This window comes from Phyllobates terribilis, unplaced genomic scaffold (genome assembly GCF_046119375.1).
Source record: "Phyllobates terribilis strain yellow unplaced genomic scaffold, ASM4611937v1 Scaffold_4__5_contigs__length_816908805, whole genome shotgun sequence".
Lineage (NCBI taxonomy): Eukaryota > Metazoa > Chordata > Amphibia > Anura > Dendrobatidae > Phyllobates > Phyllobates terribilis.
The window spans coordinates 141,376,838-141,394,707 of NW_027362764.1; the positions used below are offsets into that span (position 1 = coordinate 141,376,838).

Below are 17,870 nucleotides of genomic sequence, written 5' to 3' on the forward strand. Positions count from 1 at the left end.
CGAGGTTCTGAACCAAATCAATCCAGTGGCTTACAAGCTGAAACTCCCGGTCACCTTACGGATTCCCAACTCCTTTCATGTATCCCTCCTCAAACCAGCTGTCCTTAATTCCTTCTCTGATGATCCAGGTACCACTCCAGCTCCAGTCTCCGCTGAGGACGTCTTTGAGGTAGAAAACATTTTGGCCACCAAGAGGGTAAGAGGAAAGACTTTCTTTCATGTGGATTGGAAGGGGTTTGGCCCGGAGGAGAGGTCTTGGGAGCCCAGGGAGAACATTCATGCCCCTCATCTTCTTAAAAATTTCTTGCGGGCCTAAAGAAGAGGGCGCACCTGCCAGTTACCTGCCGTGCCCGGCAGCCTGCCAGCCCGGAGCACCTGCCAAGTAACCTGTCATGTGCCAGCTTGCCTACCTGGAGCACCTGCCAAGTAACCTGTCGTGCCCGCCAGCTTGCCTACCCGGAGCACCTGTCTGGCTATCCTCCGTACCCGCTTGCTCGCCTACCCGGAGCACCTGTCTGGCTATCAGCCGTACCTGCCTGCTTATCTACCCGGACCACCCGCCAGCCTGCCTGCTGTGTTCATCCCCTGTATAGGTCAGCTCCTGTCATCTGACCAGTGGGAGTAGCCTGCTCTCACACAAGGTCAGTCCCAGAGTGGCACCTGGTTCACCTGCCCGGTCCCTCCCTGGTTCACGGAGTCGACTAAGCCGCCATGTGACCTGGGTCAGGCCGAGTAGGCATTAAGTCACGCCCCTCTGGTCCCTCCTTGCACCGAAGCACAGAGGTTCCACTACCCGGACCCATAACACTGAGAAGGAGGAGTGTCAAATAGGGGCCAGTAAAATGCCATGCAGCAGTTCAGGCAAGTGACTGGGTGCAGTGCAAACATCACTGCTGGGGTTGCAGGTCAGGAGCAGAGGCACAGCAGGCCAGGAGCTGCAGGCTGAGACCTGAAATGATCAGTGCTGCAAAGATAGAGGTGGGATGAAGAGCAGCACAGCATGCGGAGAGAATTGGGAAAGTAAGAGCTGTAGTGAGAAGCTAGACTTGATCAGATGAGTATGGCTGTCTGTAGTTACATTATAGCTGCATGAATACTAACTGCCCAGATGCCATCCCAGTGCAGAGTGATTATTAAAGAGGGTAGTAAAAAGATGGAATTGAACATGTTCCACAGAGACCCCTCCTATGATATATATTGAGGAAGGGCTGAAATTGGATAGGATATAGCTTCTTGATCACTGGGGTCCATCTACTGAGACTTCCAGTAATCCCAAGAATGAGGTTCTGAGACTTGGGAACCAAGCTTGGAAGATCCCCATCTTCAATGGGAGCGGAGGTGCACAAGCTCAACCTCTGCACCTTTACCAATATTTGTTTATGGGGCTACCAATAATAGCCAAGGCTCTGAGAATCATCAGCATGATAGGAATATGAACCAGGAGGTGAGGAGTCCCCCTGCAAGAGGTCAACGTTACTAAAAAGCCTGTTCAAGTGATGTGCCTATCATTGTGAACCGATATGCTTAATGTGTCTCTTCACAAAAATCTATATTGTATATACAGTGTCCTTTGCACAGTTTTCAGCTGAACACATTAGATTAATATGGTTTGTATCCATATACGATCTAATCAGACCCCTGCTGTCAGAGGAAAGAAAGTCCTGACATGTTGGTTTTCAACAATTATTTGTTTTTACAAAAGATAAGTACGTCCCTATGTGTCCCTATTTGAACTGGAGAATTGGAGAAAATGTCCATCAATAAGATGAATATACACTTCGATAATTGATATTAGGAGGTAAATATACACAACTTACAGTGTCATTTGTTCTTCTATTGATTTGAATTGTTCACAATTAGCTGTAAACAGAAAACATGACAATATATGTATAATTATAATTATCATAGTTATGCTAGATACAAATAGCAAATATTAACACTAAACCTGAACATTAAAGGGTGATTCTTAAGTTGTCTCCAAGCCTCACACAGTTCTGCAGTCTCATAAGTTTCTGGTTTCTGGCTGGACTGGTACTTTTCCTTGAGTGACAATTCTGGTGAGTAGCAGAGCTGTTGTATTAATGGAACTATAAAGCTCAGCACAAGTTCTGCTGTTACACTTTCAGTGGTCAGTGGTTTGCTCTGAGTCTACACTGTTATCACAATATTTGCACATAGAGATACATTAGCATTTTAACAAGCACATGACTTGACATGGAGATCCGTGATGTCTGTGATGCTGCATAGTGGTTATTGTGATTCAACAGGATTGATAAAGACAGCAAGTCAGGAGCTGAAAGGGAGGGAGATGAAGGTAAGCAGCTAACTGCTGTTTATTAGTCAATGGGCTGGAGAGAGGTGGCGTCACAGGGATACAGTGACCGAGAGAGAGGCCAGAAAACTGTGATTTCTTGTGTTATGAACTCCAGCACTGGTTAGAAGTACTTAACCATCATATTAAACAGTGCAGTTTTTTTCTTTGCTTAGCAAAGGGGAGTGGCCAACACTGAACAGCTGAGAATCTGGGTAGGAAAGCTCCAGGAGCTTTAACTGAACTGATTAACCCTTGCACTGCTAGCAAGAATAAAACCTGCTCTGTTTAATACAATGATGAAGTATTTCTAACCAATGCAGGAGTTTGTGAAATCAGACACCATGGTCTTTTGACTCCTCTCTGTCGCGGTATCCTCATTACAGGTGGCTGGTATGTTAGGTGATAATCCCTCTCCAGTAGTGTAACTGCTGCACACTCTCAGCCAGGGTCTGGCCAGGCACTACTGGCTGAGCTCCCAGGAAACAAGCTGACAGCAGATAGAAAAAACAAGTGAATTGCAAACTTCCTTAGCAATTTACTAATTTGTGAATACCAATTTAAGTAAAATGCATCGATAGCAGCCATTTTGTAGAGTTTGGCACACAATAAATAACTATGAGATGTCAGCGTTTCTCAGCCCAATTTAGTAATTATCTATATCTTGGAAGTAGTTAAACAGGGGCTGTATGAGTGTGGAAGTCAGCCAACATGACAATTATTGCAACTTTATTATGTTCCAGTTACAGTACATTTATTTAAAAACATGTTTACTTTAATATTCTTACATGAATTTTGAGTTGATGAGTTGTGACACAAGAAACTGTCGGTCATTTCACCAAACACAACGTGCATTATAGGAAGGCAGATCCCATTGCAGAGTGCACCAAGCGACCCAATGATCATATAGAACACATCAAGCCCATCTGCATAGCGAAACTAAAAAAAAAGAATCAGATATAAAGGAAAATAAGATTCAAGTTTAGTACGTCAAGAATAAACAGAGCTTGCATGTCAGACTTGTAAAATGTGAAGACCTATTGGAATTATAGACTCTGCTACTATAATTTGGTAGTTTTACTAAAGCCCGGAAATGTTATTTCCGCAATATAAAGCTATGACATATCACTGGGATTTAGTGCTATGTTTCCTTCAAGCATCTATACCCAGGCAATGGTGGAGATTAGAGTACCAGCTAATATGTATTCCACAAATGGAATCTAACAAGGAAGTTAAAACAGAGTATCAATATATAGTAATAGAGAGTTCACAGACCTCTGATGAAGCATTTGTGAAACGTGCGTCGGGTGTTTTGTGGGTGAGGTCTCTATTAGTACATATTTATACTCTGTTTTAGTTACTTTGTTAGACTCCATTTGGGGGATACATATTAGCTGGTACTCCAATCTCCACCATTGCCTGGGAGGACCATGGCACCAGCTCTGATGATACAATCTATTTTGTACCTACACTGCTCAAAAAAATAAAGGGAACACTTATACAACAGAATATAACTCCAAGTAAATCAAACTTCTGTGAAATTAAAGTGTCCACTTAGGAAGTAACACTGATTGACAATCAATATCACATGCTGTTGTGCAAATGGAATAGACAATAGATGGAAATTATTGACAATTATCAAGACACCCTCAATAAAGGAGTGGTTCTGCAAGTGGGGGCCACAGACCACATCTCAGTACCAATGCTTTCTGGCTGATGTTTTGGTCACTTTTGAATGTTGGTTGTGCTTTCATACTCGTGGTAACATGATACGAACTCTACAACCCACAGAAGTTTCTCAAGTAGTGCAGCTCATCCAGGATGGCATATGAGTATGGTATGAGGGCCCGACATCCACAGATGAGGGTTGTGCTCACAGCCCAACACCATGCAGGATGCTTCGCATTTGCCACAGAACACCAGGATTGACAAAGTCGCCACTGGCGCCCTGTGCTCTTCACAGATAAAAGCAGGTTCAAATTGAGCACATGTGACAGACGTGACAGAGTCTGGAGACCCCATGGAGAGCGATCTGCTGCCTGCAACATCCTTCAGCATGACCGGTTTGGCAGTGGATCAGTAATGGTGTGGGGTTGCATTTCTTTGGAGGGCCGCACAGCCCTCCATGTGCTCGCCAGAGGTAGCCTGACTGCCATTAGGTACCGAGATGAGATCCTCAGATCCCTTGTGAGACAATATGCTGGTGCGGTTGGCCCTGGGTTCCTCCTAATGCAGGACAATGTCAGACCTCATGTGGCTGGAGTGTGTCCGCATTTCCTGCAAGATGAAGGCATTGAAGCTATGGATTGGCCTGCCTGTTCCCCAGACCTGAATCCGATTGAGCACATCTGGGATATCATGTCTCGCTCCATCCACCAATGTCACATTGCACCACAGACTGTCCAGGAGTTGGCGGATGCTTTAGTCCATGTCTGGGAGAAGATCCCACAGGAGACCATCCGCAACCTCATCAGGAACATGCCCAGGCGTTGTAGAGAGGTCATACAGGCACGTGGAGGCCACACACAATACTGAGCCTCATTTTGACTTGTTTTAAGGACATTACATCAAAGTTGGATCAGCCTGTAGTGTGTTTTTCCACTTTAATTTTGGGGGTGACTCCAAATCCAGGCCTACATTGGTTAATAAATTTGATTTCCATTGATGATTTTTGTGTGATTTGTTGTCAGCACATTCAACTTTGTACAGAACAAAGTATTCAATGAGAATATTTCATTCATTCAGATCTAGGATGTGTTATTTGAGTGTTCCCTTTATTTTTTTGAGCAGTGTATTATGCATCTATTTATATCCTGCAATTTAGTGTGCTTTATACCATACCCTGATTGGGAGTTTGTCTTCATATAGGATACTGACTGAATAAGTTGTTTGGTGTCACTCTATCTTACTATATCTATAACTATACATTTTGGATTTTGTTATATGAACTTTGAACAATGGAGTGTCACTCTACTATATATTATATAATCATGCATTTACTGATTGTACTAAATGATGACCTTTTTCTGGATTGATTCATACTACTTAAACCAGGATTTATATATATAATTGTTGATACTTTACCTGTGTTGGCTCTTGATGCTAATCATTGGACGACTATTTATGTAATTTTAAATGATTCTCAATAAAATTTATTTTTTATTATAGCTCTCCACACTGTTTCTCATATATGGTAGCTGTTATGATGGTATGTAACTAGAGATGAGCGTTGTTCTACTCGAACTGTTCGCCAATCTCAAATTCGAGCTGTTTTGGGCGGTGTTCGAGCCGTTCGGCGAACACGAACAATTTGAGAAAAATTCGGCTGTTCGAGGTTATGTTCGATAACTGGTCGTGCACCAAAATCATAACTGGATTTTTTCTCAGTAATGATGAAAATTAATGTTAATACGCAGTTTGAGTGTACAGCGGGGTGGGGGGAGGGGCAGGGGATGGATCTCTGCAGGAACAATGAAGATCTCCATTTTTTTTTCTCTTTCCCGCATTTACAGTAGGGAGGTGCAATCTGTCAGCCTATCAGCAGCGCACACACGGAGCGAAGTGCTTTTTTTCACACAAGCAAGGGCATGTGTCATTGGCAGTGTATGTCACATGTCCTTGCCCTATAAGACCAAGCCATTTTCCCCGTCGCCACCATTTTCTCACTGCTGCAGCTGCGTGTTAGACGGCACCGCTGTTGCTGTGTGCGCTATACCTTGTTAATTTCAAGCCAATTTTCGCACAAATCTACAGATAGCTTGGGAGTAGGGAATAGTTGTGATTGCAGTCCTTTTAAGGACTAGGTTACAGCATTTCCTACGACTTTTATCAGGCAGGTCTGTGCTCTTAAATAGATAGGTTGTGGGAGTAAAGACTAATTGTAATTGGAGTCCTTTTCAGGACTAGGTTACATCAGTTCCTATCAGTTTTTGCCAGGCAGGTCTGTGCCAGTGCTGTGCAAGTTTTTTTCACAGCATTTGGCTGAATCTAGCAAAGCTAATCCTTTTTGGCCTATTGCAGAGTGTGTTAGTCAGTGGAGTAGCCTATCTGTGTTGCAAGATATACCACCTGTGTATAGAATACCATTTTTTTTACTGCACCTAGTGAAGTAAAATCTTTTGGGCATAGCATCATTCTATTAGTCCATCTATACTGACCTCCATCAGGTTGCAAACTGAATCTAATTTTTTTCTGCATCTAGCTCTGAAAAAATATTTGGCCTTCTAGCAGTGTGTCGGACTTTCTCTATTAGTCCATCTATACTGACCTCCATCAGGTTGCAAATTCAAAATAATTTTTATCTGCATCTACAGTACCTCTGAAAAAATATTTGGGCTTCTAGCTGTGTGTGGGACTTGTTGTATTAGTCCATCTATACTGACCTCCATCAGGTTGCAAACTGAATATATTTTTTTCTGCATCTACCTCTGAAAAAATATTGGGCTTCTAGCTGTGTGTGGGACTTGTTGTATTAGTCCATCTATACTGACCTCCATCAGGTTGCAAACTGAATATATTTTTTTCTGCATCTACCTCTGAAAAAATATTGGGCTTCTAGCTGTGTGTGGGACTTGTTGTATTAGTCCATCTATACTGACCTCCATCAGGTTGCAAACTGAATATAATTTTTTTCTGCATCTAGCTCTGAAAAAATATTTGGTCTTCTAGTAGTGTGTCGGACTTTCTCTATTAGTCCATCTATACTGACCTCCATCAGGTTGCAAATTAAAAATAATTTTTATCTGCATCTACAGTACCTCTGAAAAAATATTTGGCCTTCTAGCAGTGTGTCGGACTTTCTCTATTAGTCCATCTATACTGACCTCTATCAGGTTGCAAATTCAAAATAATTTTTATCTGCATCTACAGTACCTCTGAAAAAATATTTGGCCTTCTAGCTGTGTGTGGGACTTGTTGTATTAGTCCATCTATACTGACCTCCATCAGGTTGCAAACTGAATATATTTTTTTCTGCATCTACCTCTGAAAAAATATTGGGCTTCTAGCTGTGTGTGGGTCTTGTTCTATTAATCCATCTATACAGACCTCCATCAGGTTGCAAACTGAATATAATTTTTTTCTGCATCTAGCTCTGAAAAAATATTTGGCCTTCTAGCAGTGTGTCGGACTTTCTCTATTAGTCCATCTATACTGACCTCCATCAGGTTGCAAATTCAAAATAATTTTTATCTGCATCTACAGTACCTCTGAAAAAATATTTGGGCTTCTAGCTGTGTGTGGGACTTGTTGTATTAGTCCATCTATACTGACCTCCATCAGGTTGCAAACTGAATATATTTTTTTCTGCATCTACCTCTGAAAAAATATTGGGCTTCTAGCTGTGTGTGGGACTTGTTGTATTAGTCCATCTATACTGACCTCCATCAGGTTGCAAACTGAATATATTTTTTTCTGCATCTACCTCTGAAAAAATATTGGGCTTCTAGCTGTGTGTGGGACTTGTTGTATTAGTCCATCTATACTGACCTCCATCAGGTTGCAAACTGAATATAATTTTTTTCTGCATCTAGCTCTGAAAAAATATTTGGCCTTCTAGTAGTGTGTCGGACTTTCTCTATTAGTCCATCTGTACTGACCTCCATCAGGTTGCAAATTAAAAATAATTTTTATCTGCATCTACAGTACCTCTGAAAAAATATTTGGCCTTCTAGCGGTGTGTCGGACTTTCTCTATTAGTCCATCTATACTGACCTCCATCAGGTTGCAAATTCAAAATAATTTTTATCTGCATCTACAGAACCTCTGAAAAAATATTTGGGCTTCTAGCTGTGTGTGGGACTTGTTGTATTAGTCCATCTATACTGACCTCCATCAGGTTGCAAACTGAATATAATTTTTTTCTGCATCTAGCTCTGAAAAAATATTTGGCCTTCTAGTAGTGTGTCGGACTTTCTCTATTAGTCCATCTATACTGACCTCCATCAGGTTGCAAATTCAAAATAATTTTTATCTGCATCTACAGTACCTCTGAAAAAATATTTGGGCTTCTAGCTGTGTGTGGGACTTGTTGTATTAGTCCATCTATACTGACCTCCATCAGGTTGCAAACTGAATATATTTTTTTCTGCATCTACCTCTGAAAAAATATTGGGCTTCTAGCTGTGTGTGGGACTTGTTGTATTAGTCCATCTATACTGACCTCCATCAGGTTGCAAACTAAATATATTTTTTTCTGCATCTACCTCTGAAAAAATATTGGGCTTCTAGCTGTGTGTGGGACTTGTTGTATTAGTCCATCTATACTGACCTCCATCAGGTTGCAAACTGAATATATTTTTTTCTGCATCTACCTCTGAAAAAATATTGGGCTTCTAGCTGTGTGTGGGACTTGTTGTATTAGTCCATCTATACTGACCTCCATCAGGTTGCAAACTGAATATATTTTTTTCTGCATCTACCTCTGAAAAAATATTGGGCTTCTAGCTGTGTGTGGGACTTGTTGTATTAGTCCATCTATACTGACCTCCATCAGGTTGCAAATTGAATATAATTTTTTTCTGCATCTAACCCAGCCAATAGTTTTGGCCTAATACCACAGTTTGGCCACTCAGCTCTGCTCGGTTACCATCCATTGTTTTTTTGTGCAAACAACTCCAGAGTTGTGAATTAGTTAACCACCAAAATGAGTGGAAAAAGGCCTGCTGCTGGTGGAAAGGGGAATAGGCGTGTTGGGAAGGGGAAAAAAGGTTGTGTCCGTGGGGTTGGTGTTAAAGCAACAGTAACATCTGCAGAAGAAAGACCATCTTCCAGCCAAACTAAAATGTCTACTTCTTTTAGCGGACAATGTGATAAGATCCCTTTCTTACGGCCACGCCAATCGCTACAAATTCCACATGAGGCACAAAAACAGCAGGTGCTTCAACGGATATCAAGTGCTCCTTTAAGTGGGCTCTCCTCCACATCAACTTCAACATCACAAATACGCCAGTCCTCAAAGGTGTCACCCAAATCGCACTTGCTTCCTCACAGCTCCCAAATCTCCAGCTGCCCGTCTGAGTATGAGGTAGAACAGATGGTTGAGTCTGCAGAGCTGTTTACTCATACTATAGCCTGGGAATCAGAGGTCGACTCCAGCGCTTCTGTGAATTCAGACGAGGAAATGATCTGCACTGATGCCCAGAATATTTATGAGTCGGATCCAGGACCAGACGCAGAAGGTTCTGACCATAATGTAGACCCTCATTCCCAAACTGTAACTCCTGTTGGTGGAGACAATGAGGAAGACGATGATAAGACTCAAATACCTGATTGGAGCGACAACTTTAGTTTTTTGTCAGGGCAGGAACAGGTTGGCTCTGAGGACGACGGGTGTGATAACACACAGGGTGATGATGATGAGGTTGGAGATCCCACTTACTGTCAACCCACAGTCAGCCAAGAGATGAGGTCAGCAGAGGAGGTGGAGGAAGATGCTAGTGACGACGAGGTCAGGTTGCGCCTTCCTGGACAGAGACGTAGTACTGGAAGCACGTCAACAACTGCATCCTCAAACACAACTCTGCCTCTCACCACAAGTCGTGGTGGCTCTTCAGGTCGCATGGGTGCTAAGCCTTGCATAGCCTGGGCATTTTTTCAGATCGATAAAGATGACCCAACTCGTGTTGTCTGTAACATTTGTCAGCAAAAGCTAAGTAGAGGCCAAAAAATACATAGTTTGAGTACTTCATGCATGAACCGGCACATGGACATGAAGCATAAGTTGCAGTGGGAAGCTCAGTGTGCTACAATGCGGCCTAGCCGGCCGGGCCAACCACCGTCTGCCATATCTTGTGCATCAGCGGCCTCTTCATCCTCTGTGACTGGGGGGACAGCAGTCACACCTGTTTTGGGGCGCAGACCTGCCACCTCTTTACCTGCAACAGCCAGCGTGATTGGCAGGTCATCATTTTCTTTGGAGGTGGTAACACCAGCTGGTGTTGAGCGCTGTCCGACATCGATAGCACCACCTTTGGATCAAGGCAACCTAACATGTCCGCCTGCATCTTCCTCACAGACCGGCAGTTTGCCGGGGACACCCTTATCAACCCCGTCTAAGCACAATAGCCAGCCCTCGGTCCCTCAGATGTGGACAAGTAAAAGACCATTTCCTCCTAGCCATGAGAAAGCTAAGAGGTTGAATTTCACCATCTGCAAGCTCTTGGCTACAGAAATGCTGCCTTTCCGCCTGGTGGACACAGAGGATTTTCGAGACCTTATGTCCGTCGCAGTGCCCCAGTACCAGATGCCCAGTCGGCACTACTTCTCAAAGAAAGGTGTGCCTGCGCTCCACCAGCATGTCGCACACAACATCACCGCTTCTTTGAGAAACTCTGTGTGTGACAGGGTGCATTTCACCACAGACACTTGGACGAGTAGGCATGGACAGGGGTGTTACATGTCGCTGACTGGGCACTGGGTAACTATGGTGACAGCAGGACAAGGGGCTGCTGTCCAAGTCTTGCCGTCCCCACGAGTTGTGCGTCAATCCTCTTTATGTCAAAGTTCCTCCACTGCTTCTGCCTCCTCAACCTCCTCTCGGTCTTCCACCTGCACCCAAAGCCTGTCTGGTCATGCCACAAGCTTTCTAACTGCGCAGAAGGGATCCTGCACACCTCCTTACTATGCTGGCAGTAGGGCTCAACGTCATCAGGCGGTTTTTACTTTGAAATGTCTGGGAAATGTGAGTCACACAGCTGAGGAGCTGTGGTCAGCTCTGGAGAACCAATTTCATGAATGGTTGTCTCCACTGGACCTGAAACCAGGGAAGGCCGTGTGCGACAATGCTGCAAACCTGGGTGCGGCCCTTCGCCGGGGCAATGTCACACACGTGCCTTGTATGGCTCACGTGTTGAACCTGGTTGTCCAGCAATTTTTAGCCCACTATCCCAGACTAGATGGCCTTCTGCAGAGGGCACGGTCGCTGTGTGCTCACTTCCGCCGTTTGCATCCCACAGCTCAGCGACTTACATCTCTACAGAAGTCGTTGGGCCTGCCACTTCACCGGCTAAAATGCGATGTGCCTACCCGGTGGAATTCAACTCTGCACATGTTGCAGCGACTGTGGCAGCACCGACAAGCCCTGGTGCAATACGTTCTGACGTATAGCCTGGGCCAACGAGATTCAGAGGTGGGGCAAATCACGCTGGAGGAGTGGTCTCAGATCAGGGACCTATGCACCCTTCTGCACAGTTTTGAAATGGCGACGAAGATGTTTAGTGCTGACGATGCCATTATCAGCATGACTATTCCGGTGATTTACATGCTGGAGCACATGTTAAACAGAATTCGGAGTCAGGTGGTGGCACAAGAGGAGGTGGAGGAAGTAGAGGAGGAGTTGTATGCGGAAGGGCTAACATCTGCAAGGTCCAGACGGTCGGCAGCACCAAGGCGGCAGGCATGTGAGGGTGGAGGAGATGGTTTTACCAGGGCGCATGGTAGCAGCCAAACTAGTGAGATAGGTGCAGGAGCCCAGGAAGAAGTGGAGGACGAACTGATGGAAGACTCATCAGATGAGGGAGACCTTGATCACATTTCTGTTGTGCGAGGTTGGGGGGAGAGGACAGAGGAAGGAAGCATGATTGTTACCTCGCCACCAACACAACAGGGACTTGGTGCTCCTGGATGCGTAACACACATGAGTGCCTTCTTGCTGCACTACCTGCAACATGACCCTCGAATTGAGTGAATTAGAAATAATCGTGACTACTGGGTTGCCACACTGTTAGATCCCCGGTACAAAAGTAAATTTGCAGAAATTATTCCTGCCATAGAAAGGGATGCACGCATGCAGGAGTATCAGCAGAGACTGTTGCAGAATCTTACATGTGCTTTTCCACAAAATACCAGTGGTGCACGTAGTGAATCTCACAGTTCCAACTTGCCAACCGTGGGACCGTCAAGTGTTCAGCACTCAAACCGTAACAGAACCACAGTATCTGCTGGTAACATCAATTTTGCGGAATCATTTCACCACTTTTTTAGCCCATCCTTTGCAAGGCCACAGGAGACAAGAAGTCTGACACATAGTCAACGCCTAGAGACGATGGTACAGGAGTATCTCCAAGTAAACATTGAAGCCATGACTGTGTCACTGGACCCTTGCTCTTTTTGGGCTTCCAATCTGGATAAATGGCCGGAGCTAGCCACTTACGCCTTGGAGATCTTGTCATGCCCCGCAGCCAGCATTCTGTCTGAACGTTTGTTCAGCGCTGCTGGTGGTGTGCTGACAGATAAGCGCACGCGGCTCTCCACTGATAATGTAGACAGACTCACGTTCATAAAGATGAACAAATCACGGATCCGAAACGACTTTTCTACCCCTGTGTCATCCTGGGAAGAGTAAAAGCTTGATGATTGGTTAAAATCACCCTACCAACCGTTTTAAGCTTTCAAATTACTAATCATGTTTATCTGTATCTTGGCTGGAAAATAATTTGGGCTTTGTAGCAGTGTGCAGCACTGATTCTATTAGGCCATCTATAATAAGCTCCACCAGATTTAAAATTACTAATCATGTTTATCTGTATCTTGACTGGAAAATAATTTGGGCTTTGTAGCAGTGTGCAGCACTGATCCTATTAGGCCATCTATACTAAAGCTTCACCAGATTTAAAATTAATAATAATTTTTAGCTGCATCTAGCCCGGAAAATAATTTTGGGGCTCCGAGATGCGCAAGACACATAAGTGCCTTCTTGCTGCACTACCTGCAGCATGACCCTCATATTGTTAGAATTCGAAGTAATCATGACTACTGGGTTGCCACACTCTTAGATCCCCCAAACTTTTCGATCAACCTTTTCATTTTAATAAAGACCAAAAAAATGGTCATTTTTGAAATTATAAGCATTAGCAGGTTGTTAGAAACTGAAATCAAACAGTTTTCAACTCAAAACTTTATTCTAGGTGATGTTACATTTTCACATAGGACCCCTTGTTCGAAAGGAGCTTCTGAACTCTCTCGTCCATTGAATTTGTCAGGTTTTGGATGGTTTCTGCTTCAATTGTTTTGCATGAGGACAGAATACCCTCCCAGAGCTGTTGCTTAGATGTGAACTGCCTCCCGCCATCATAGACACTCCTTTTAATGATGCTCCAAAGGTTCTGAATGGGGTAGAGGTCAGGGGAGCATGGGGGTCACACCATAAGTTTGTCCCCTTTTATGCCCATATCAGCCAGAGATGCAGATGTTTTATGTGCAGCATGAGATGGTGCATTATCATGCAGAAAAATGATCTTGCTGTGAAATACACGGTTCTTCTTCTTGAACCATGGCAGGAAGTGCTGTTTGAGAAAATCCACATACATTATGGAGTTCATCTTTAGTGCCTTCACGGATCCTAAAGGGGCCGACAATCTCTCTCCCCATGATTCCAGCCCAAAACATTACTCCACCTCCTCCTTGTTGGCGCTGTAGCCGTGTTTGCGTGGGGTGTCCATCAACCAGAAATCCTCCACTCCATCCATCTGGACCATCGAGCGCTGCACGGCACTCATCCGTGAACAAAACAGTTTTGAAATCAGTTTTCATGTAATGTTTGGCCCACTGGAGCCATTTCTGCTTGTGTGAAGTGGATAGAGGAGGTCGACAGGATGGCGTATGCACAGCTGCAAACCTCTGAAGGACCCTGCATCTTGTTGTTCGGGGGACATTGGAGGCACCAGCAGCTTCAAAAACTTGTCTGCTGCTATGACAAGGCTTTCTTGCCGCTGCTCTTTTAACCTGACGTAATTGCCTGTAGGAAAGAGTCCTCAATTTGCCCTTATCAGCACGCACACGTGTGTACTGTGAATCAGCTACATACTTCTTGATTGCCAAGACACTTCATCCTGATCATCGCACAATGTTGATTGTAGTCATGCCTTGACCTAAACACTCCACAATTTGTTGCTTCTCAGCAGCCGACACATCCTTTTTCTTTCCCATTTTGGCAGAAAATGTAGGCTGCTTAATAATGTGAGAGAGCCTTCTTAAGTAGTCTTGCCTTTCATTGGACACACCTGCCAAACTAATTAGCACAGGTGTCTGCAATTGCTTACAGTGATATAAAGAGCCCTGACACACATCACCATCAATGAGTTTAACTGACAAACAAACAAATTCTTCCCTTATCACTCCTAAACACTTTTTGCATAATAATTTGGAACGCAGTGTGCATGTGCTTTTCCACAAAACACCAGTGGTTCACGTAGTGAATCTTACAGTTCTAACTTGCCAACCGTGGTCTGTATGGAATTGTTCAATAAAGGGCCCAAAATTAAGATAACATAGATGGGAGAGGTCTCTATGAATAGGAATTCCTAAGTATTTGATACCCTGTGAGGGCCAGGCAAAGGGAAAGTTGGACTGGATGGAATCCTATATGGATTTGGGGAGGGAGACATCGAGGGCCTCAGACTTCGCTGCATTGATTTTAAAATTTTACCATGTAACAAAGTGATCTATTTCAGCCATAACAGCAGGGATGGATATATGTGATTGAGTGATATATACTAGGACATCATCAGCAAATAGAGAGCACTTGTACTCGGTGCCTCCCACCTCAATCCACCTAATATTGGGGTTATGGCGAATTGATGAGAGCAGGTGCTCCGTCACTAGGATGTATAAGAGAGGGGACAGAGGACATCCCTGCCTTGTCCCATTGGTGATTGTGAAAGGTGATGAAAATGTTCTGACGCACCCCCTGGGCCTTGGGACACCCGGAGCCGGACCCTTTTTGGTGGATGCTGGTGGTTGTAGTCTTCGTGGCGGCGACCCGGTTCCGTGGCTCAGGGCGGTCAAACCAGTGGCGGAACTATTTATGTGGTTTTGATGTTTAAATGTCCGACTACGCCACCCGTGGATTGCGGTCAGAGTGAACCGCCGCTACAGGGCAGACCGCTGAGGCTGGTGTTGTGGGTGCAGCAGAGCGTAGAATAACTCCCCACGGGAGGAGTATAGCCTCAGGGCAGTGTATGCGGAGGATGGGGGTGATGGTGCAGGGCAGCAGCAGTAACGACATGGAGTCAGTGATGCAGTCCAGGGCCTTTACTCACAGTTCTTATTATCCAGACCACGTCTGCAGGTAACGGCTGCCCACGTCGTACTGTGCTCACCAGGTGAGGGGCTCAGACAACTCCCAGATAACTTTGGAGCACTTCACAGGACCCCCTTTGTGTGTCCTTTGTCTGGCCTTTCTTACCAACACTTCTGTCTGGCTGCCTCGGGCCTCCTCTTGGTAAACTTGGCGCCAGTTTCCCTGACCCTATGTGGTGCCTTCCTAGCGGGTGTAGCGAGGGGCTGCGCCACATAAAATGTCAGAGCCTCCGGTTTCTAGCTGAGGGTCGTTTCCTGCCTCCACTAGCTCGGGGACCGGTCTCCCCCTTTGGCCTGACCCCTCCACGCAGGTGGATTCGGGCGTGCGGTGGCGACTCGCCCGTCCGCACCCCTGGGATCCCTTCATTCCTCGTTCCTGGAGCCTTCTCCGCTCCTCTTCCTTCCTTCTCCCTCTTCCAGGCCTGGGCCTCTGTTACTAGGCCCGCCTCCGGAGCAGAGCTCATGCAGAGCCCCTGCTCCCTGCCACTTCTGCTCAGACTTCTCTGCACTGAACTAAGATGGTGCCCACCTTTTATACTCCCTTCTCAATGCACCCAGGAACTGCTTCCTCCCTGCTCCTGCACTACAGGGTTCCCCTTCCTCAGTGTTCCCTCCCCCCACTCCAGCCAGGGACAGGGACTGTCGTGCCCATCTCAGGGGCATATTGGTCGCCCTGCCCCACGGCAATGTGGTGTAATGCATGCAGGTGTCGGGTCCTGATCCACACTCCATCCTTACCTGAGAGTGAGATATCACACCTCTGGGTGAGGTGCAATACGTCTGTAGCAACCGAGCCCTCAGGGTGCTACAGTTCCATTTATCTTCAGCCTAGGTGACGTATTGCGATACAGGGCCGTGATTTTGGCTATAAAAGGGTCCCCTAGACCCCTACCCCAAGCTTTTTAAGAGAATCATATATGGCGTGCCAGGAGACTCTATGGAATGCTTTCTCAGCATCCAACGAGAGTATCTAATTACAAATTTTTAACTGCATCTAGCCCAGGAAATACTTTGTGCCTAGTAGCAGTGTCTGCTAGTCAGCGGATTATCCCGGCTGTTAAGCAAGCTACACCACCTGTAGTTTAGACACTTAATTTTTTCAAAGGAAATGCTTCGGGACCATGGGATACTTAGTGAAGAGCATCAGGAGGCACCCCAAGGCATAGGGGCAGGGACTGGCAGTAGGATGCCTTGCGGTGGACAGCCGAGCTCGATCCTTATAAAAGCTTTTTAACTGCAGCAGCTTTAGTGGACGCTACTGGAGCTGGAATTACCGCGGCTGCTGGCATGAGACTTGCCCTCCAAAAGATCCTTGTAAATGGATTTAAAGTGTATTCATTGAAATTAGAGAGAAAATTTAAATTAAAAAGCTTAGAGCTGCCTCCACCACAGGGGGGCTCGCTCGACCCACCAGCGGACAGGCACCAGTATTGGGAGAGGGGGGCTGGCCGTCAGGGTTCACCGCGGCTCTGGCACAAACCCGGCGACACGGAGGTGGCACGGGCAGGAGCGGACTGGCCGTGTCGGCTTCTCACTTTTTGGATTTTAGAAGGGCATGACATGCCTATATCTGTGTCTCCCCCTCCTTTTACTCCTCCACCTCTTTTATTTTCGCATGACTATATGTACTTGTCACTTTTCCATGTGTTAGTTATGTCTTCTGAGCAGTTTGTCAGCTTTTGGACACCTTTGAAGGTGTTTTCTATGTGTTTCTATGTGTTTTTGTTTGCCTGCCATTGGTTTTAACGGTGTTCGAAGGTGTTCGACGAACAGTTCGGCGAACACACGGGTGTTCGACGAACCGAACCGAACTCGAACACTACGGGGGTGGCTCAACACTATATGTAACCACCTGCTATTGTCCTGAACTCTGAGTATTAAATAAATTGTACTATAACTATATATAAAATATATTTTGAGACTCACACAAGTGGCAGATTTATGCTCCCACCATTGCCTGGGTATAGATACTTGAAGACTACATTATATTTATTTGTATATATTGATCTGTTAGGTGTCGGTCTAGTGCTGGATTTGAAATGGGTCCAGGACCTTCTGTGGTCTCCCATTTCTGTCTAGCCAGGGCTTATGCTGCTCAGCATTGTCATCAGCCCCAACGCCTAGATGGTCCGCGAGCACTGTTTATCTCCCAGGTTGTTGTGCCTAACAATGTTAAGCCTGGGTTGCAGAGAGAGACAGGGCTTGCGGAGTCTAAGTCCAGAGTTCGCCGTACTGAGCATGTCCGTGACCTGGCGGATCATGATTGGTGGTTTGGCACCCACCTGACCCATTGACCTGGCACCGCCTGATTGGTCCACGGGTAACGTCACCAATGGCGCGTCGGTGGGCAGGGCTTAGTCTTTAAAAGGCCCGCCCACAAACATGGCGACGCGCTCAGATCATTTGAGCTGGTTGGTTGCGGTGTGCACGCTTGAACTCTTGGGCTAGCTCGAAGAGCCATAGCTTTATGCAGGCAGGTAGC

The 17,870-nt window shown here is 45.5% G+C and overlaps 1 protein-coding gene across 2 annotated transcripts in view; it reads right to left on the reverse strand.

Moving 5' to 3' along the window:
• The window catches only part of LOC141265126 (ATP-binding cassette sub-family B member 5-like), a 762,083-nt gene that overhangs the window by 478,303 nt on the left and 265,910 nt on the right, over window positions 1–17,870 (reverse strand). For both annotated transcript variants that reach the window (XM_073677803.1, XM_073677802.1), the window contains exons 4-5: window positions 3,100–3,250; window positions 1,818–1,860 (exon numbers count right to left, since the gene is read on the reverse strand). In XM_073677803.1, coding sequence (XP_073533904.1) covers window positions 1,818–1,860; window positions 3,100–3,250 — 194 coding nt within the window. The remainder of the gene's footprint in view (window positions 1–1,817; window positions 1,861–3,099; window positions 3,251–17,870) is intronic.